This window comes from Gavialis gangeticus, unplaced genomic scaffold (genome assembly GCF_001723915.1).
Source record: "Gavialis gangeticus isolate Ggan-Ray unplaced genomic scaffold, GavGan_comp1, whole genome shotgun sequence".
NCBI classification, from domain to species: Eukaryota; Metazoa; Chordata; order Crocodylia; family Gavialidae; genus Gavialis; species Gavialis gangeticus.
Window position 1 is genome coordinate 33,180,419 of NW_017729034.1, and position 3,871 is coordinate 33,184,289.

The 3,871-nt window shown below is 35.8% G+C and overlaps 1 protein-coding gene across 1 annotated transcript in view; it reads right to left on the bottom strand.

The window, feature by feature from the left end:
* BIRC6 (baculoviral IAP repeat containing 6) overlaps positions 1-3,871 on the bottom strand; it is a 414,467-nt gene that overhangs the window by 42,352 nt on the left and 368,244 nt on the right. Inside the window, exons 68-69 of the mRNA XM_019526709.1 lie at positions 1,017-1,162; positions 146-256 (exon numbers count right to left, since the gene is read on the bottom strand). Coding sequence (XP_019382254.1) covers positions 146-256; positions 1,017-1,162 — 257 coding nt within the window. The remainder of the gene's footprint in view (positions 1-145; positions 257-1,016; positions 1,163-3,871) is intronic.

Consider the following 3,871-nt stretch of genomic DNA (forward strand, 5'->3'; position numbering starts at 1 on the left):
GGGGGGGGGGAGGGTATTTGAGTGATTACTCATCCATTTGAAGATATTCATAAGCACACATACTTGCAGGATTGATGGTGTAGTACGATTTTTTAGCTTTTAGATTTTTACATACATTATACAATATGAACATTTCTTAACTTACCAAACTGGAGTTTTTTCATGACTGCCACATACTTTTCTTCAAGGGACCTTAAAACAGACAGAGGTTTGGGCTTCACAGCAGCCTTTTTTGAGTATTCAGCCATTTTCTTTTCTGTCACATAAAAAGTTTAAGGACAAAAGGATCTCTTATTATGTATTTTTCAAAAAAAAAGATTAATATCTAATGTTCCCTAATTTGCTGATGCCCATTTAAAAAGAACAATGAACACTTCAATATTACCTACTTATGATGGCAATGCACTGTTCAGTTAAATTCAGATTGAGGTTTGCTTTACAAATAACGCAACTCCCAAGGTCAAACAGCCTTGTCTTGTGGAAGAGAACATTTTCTTAACTGTCTATATAATTGTACTGTTCTCTATTACAAAGCAGAAAATCACAAACATTTTGAAGAAGCCTTCCTTACTGGAAAAACCATTTTCTTTATAAAAAGAAAATTTCATTTTAATTTACCACTTAAAGCTTGCTCTCAACTCAGGTTATCAATAGTTAAATATTTTATTCAAGATGTTTAATTGCATCAGCAGAGCTATTACTTACAAGCTTCACTTATGCTAATTTTCCTTTTGATGTTAGACAAATTGTTCCATAATTTCAATTAAAACTGTGAGATACAGCAAGTGACTAAACTAAACATTTTTCACATTCTTGCCAAGTTATTTTAAAAAAAAAGGAGTGCCCAAACTTTCCGAGGAACTGCTAGGTGCCCAGGCCTTTTGGAAATAAAACTGAGAATACATTGGATGTGGGAGGCTTTTAGTACTTTTGAAATCCTGACTTTTGAACTTTATTTAAATAAAAACTCTAAAGAGCCTATGTATAACAGTCATCAAATGCTTATCTTATTTTACCTTGGTTTGCTTGGCGCAAACTGGTGGTAGCGGCATAAACTATTTCAGCAGTCTTTTGTATGTCTGGAACCAATAGTGTCAGTCCCTCTGGTTCTTGATCAGAAGCATCTGGTTTTACTCCTGCTTTAGCTTTGTCTTTTTTAGATCTGTTTGTTGCAAAGAAAGAGGGTGAAGGAATAAACATTATATGACTACAGCCATATTCTGAAAACTAATTACTGAAAATGGGGAAAAAACATTAATATGAGAACAACGTCTTCTGAAATCTAGAGTCTGTATGCATGTGCTAATCACTGGTGACAAATGATACATATGAAATGTGACCATACTCAACATACAGCTTGGACTGGACCTACAAAAATGTGCGCCTAGGGTAGGTTATGTTCAGAAATTTGAAGACAGGCAAATAAATATCAAGACCACCAAAATAAAGAGATTCTTGCTCCATTTGCAAACATTCCTAGACAATAGAAGAAAAATGGAAAGGCTCAAATATTCCCCCCAAAGAACTTTTAAGCAGTGGCAGGTCCTAGAGTCAGTGAATCTCAATCAGGGTGTCAGGTGTTGAGGAGATGAGCAAGGTATTAGGAGATGAGAAGAAACTAAGCAGATAAACATGTCCCAGACTGGAGGATCCTCCATCCCTCTGCTAGGCCCCTCTGCAAGGAAGTAAACACTATAATGCATAAATTAGTTTCTGGAACTGGGTTCACAAATGTTAGGGAGGGGTGCCGCAAATCCAACGAAGGGTGCCACGAATGCAAAAAGGTTGAGAATCACCATCCTAAGTACAGAATATAGCATTCTTTCCCTAATATACATTAAAAACACCAAACTGGATAAAAAATAACGAAATGGATATGAAAGCCATAGCACCTTCACAGTATGCCTTGGCTCTGGCATTCTTGATATTAAAAGAACAGAAACAAAGCTTGTGACTCATCACAGCTGCCCCTGGCTGCAAGGCCAACACCTTTAATTTTGATTAAAAAAATCCTCATCTTAAAAAAAAAAATCAGGGTTCCAGTACTGATATTCACATGTATGATGTTCAGCCTAATGTGAAATAAAATACAGCCAACTTAAAATGTGCATTTTATAATAATTAAATATGCAGTTTAGTTGCATCTTTTAATATGCCCTCATCTCATCATCATCATCATCATATAAATATTCTAGGTTTTAGTATTGCTCCTTCTACTTCTCAGAACAAATTTTTACTGGGGTTCAGTAGGCTTTTTGCTTCCCTGTAAATCTTTGTTTAATAGCAGTAGTTATTTGCTTTAAGAGTCAAACAAGACAAATAGGCAAATAAGCACTGGCTTTTTATTTTTTATCATCATAGGAACCAGCATAACAAAAAGTTGTTTATGCAAGTAGAAATTAGCAATTTAATGCTTTGATGCTCTAAGCATACTTTTTTTCTGGGCAGTCAGTGAATACTTCAGACTTTCTGCAGATTTTGGAACACAATGAAATCATGTGTAAATAATGATTCTCTAAACATTAAACGCAGAAGTAATTATGGTCATGCTGAAAGGTCTTTGAACTTAATCAAACAAAACCATCCCCAGCGTACCGTTAGTAACAAAGTTCAGGTCATTTACTGCAGTAACATTTATTTTCTTGTACCAGCTTTAGCCCAAAAGGATTCTGACCCATTGTTTGCTCTGAGAAATGCTGGCATTTCAAGTGTATTAGGACGGTGGAAGATGGGACCTAGGTGAATTAAAGCTGAAGAAGGATATCTGAATCGGCAGTTGATTTTAATTGCTCGTGTGCCACAGTTTCTAGCCTACAGAAACACAGGCCAATTTTTTTTTTTTTAAAGACCCTTTAATTTAGTTCCTAAATCTTGTGTTGGGTGCATAAAGGGAATAACTGAAGAGCCCACACACCAACTATATTAGGTTTCTCCCCTTTCTTCACTTAAGTGATATTTCTAATTAACATCATGCGAGTTAGAGAGAGACATTTCTTAGGACACAGTATCCTAAGAAAAACTGTTCTCTTTTAAATATTTTAAATAACTAAGCTTTTATCAACAAATAATTAAATGGCAACTAAAGTATAAAACTACTGCAAGCATTAAGATTTTACTCTTTATGCTTATTTTAAAAATTTGAAATATGTTTTTTTTTCCAACTTGCAGAGGCACATCTGTGACTGCCTCACAGGATTCTTAACAAAATTTTCCTCCATCTCCGAGTAACCTCAATGCTTAAAAACTTTTTAATTTGAGAAAATTGTTTTCCAAAACCTTAGCTTTTTCAAGGTAAAGATATTTTTCTAGATTCAGTGAGGACTAGATTTTTCTAGATTCAGATTAAGCACATTTTCAGTTCCTTAATTTCTACATGTTCCTTAATTTTTATTTTTCTGGGTAGAAAAACGTCGATTTTTTTTAAACACACACGAAGTCTAATAGCGTCCTGAATAATTTCTAAAGATACATTAGACACTTTAGTAGAGGAGCATTATGAGGATTAATATAATAAAGATACAAGATAAAAGTGATATTAAGGAAGCAGTCTTTTTGTTTGTTTCCAGTTAAGTGCCCCGCATCAGGGTTATAAATACCCTTATCACAACATTGAGCACATGCACCTAACTCCAATGGTTACCCTTAAAGCTAAGTACAGACTTTTGGGGGCGTTAGGGGAGGTTAAGTTGATTCAAAATGGCTGCCCAATATCAGGTAAGTCAGGATAGAAGGCTAGCAGGGGGATTGAGGGGCCTCCAGAGGATGGGGAGAGGCATGAGGGGTATGGGGCAGTCACGATGCATGGGTGGGCCTGGCATGACCTGTGAGGGGTGGAGGAGCAAGTGTGATCTGCAAGTGTGTGTGTGTGTGT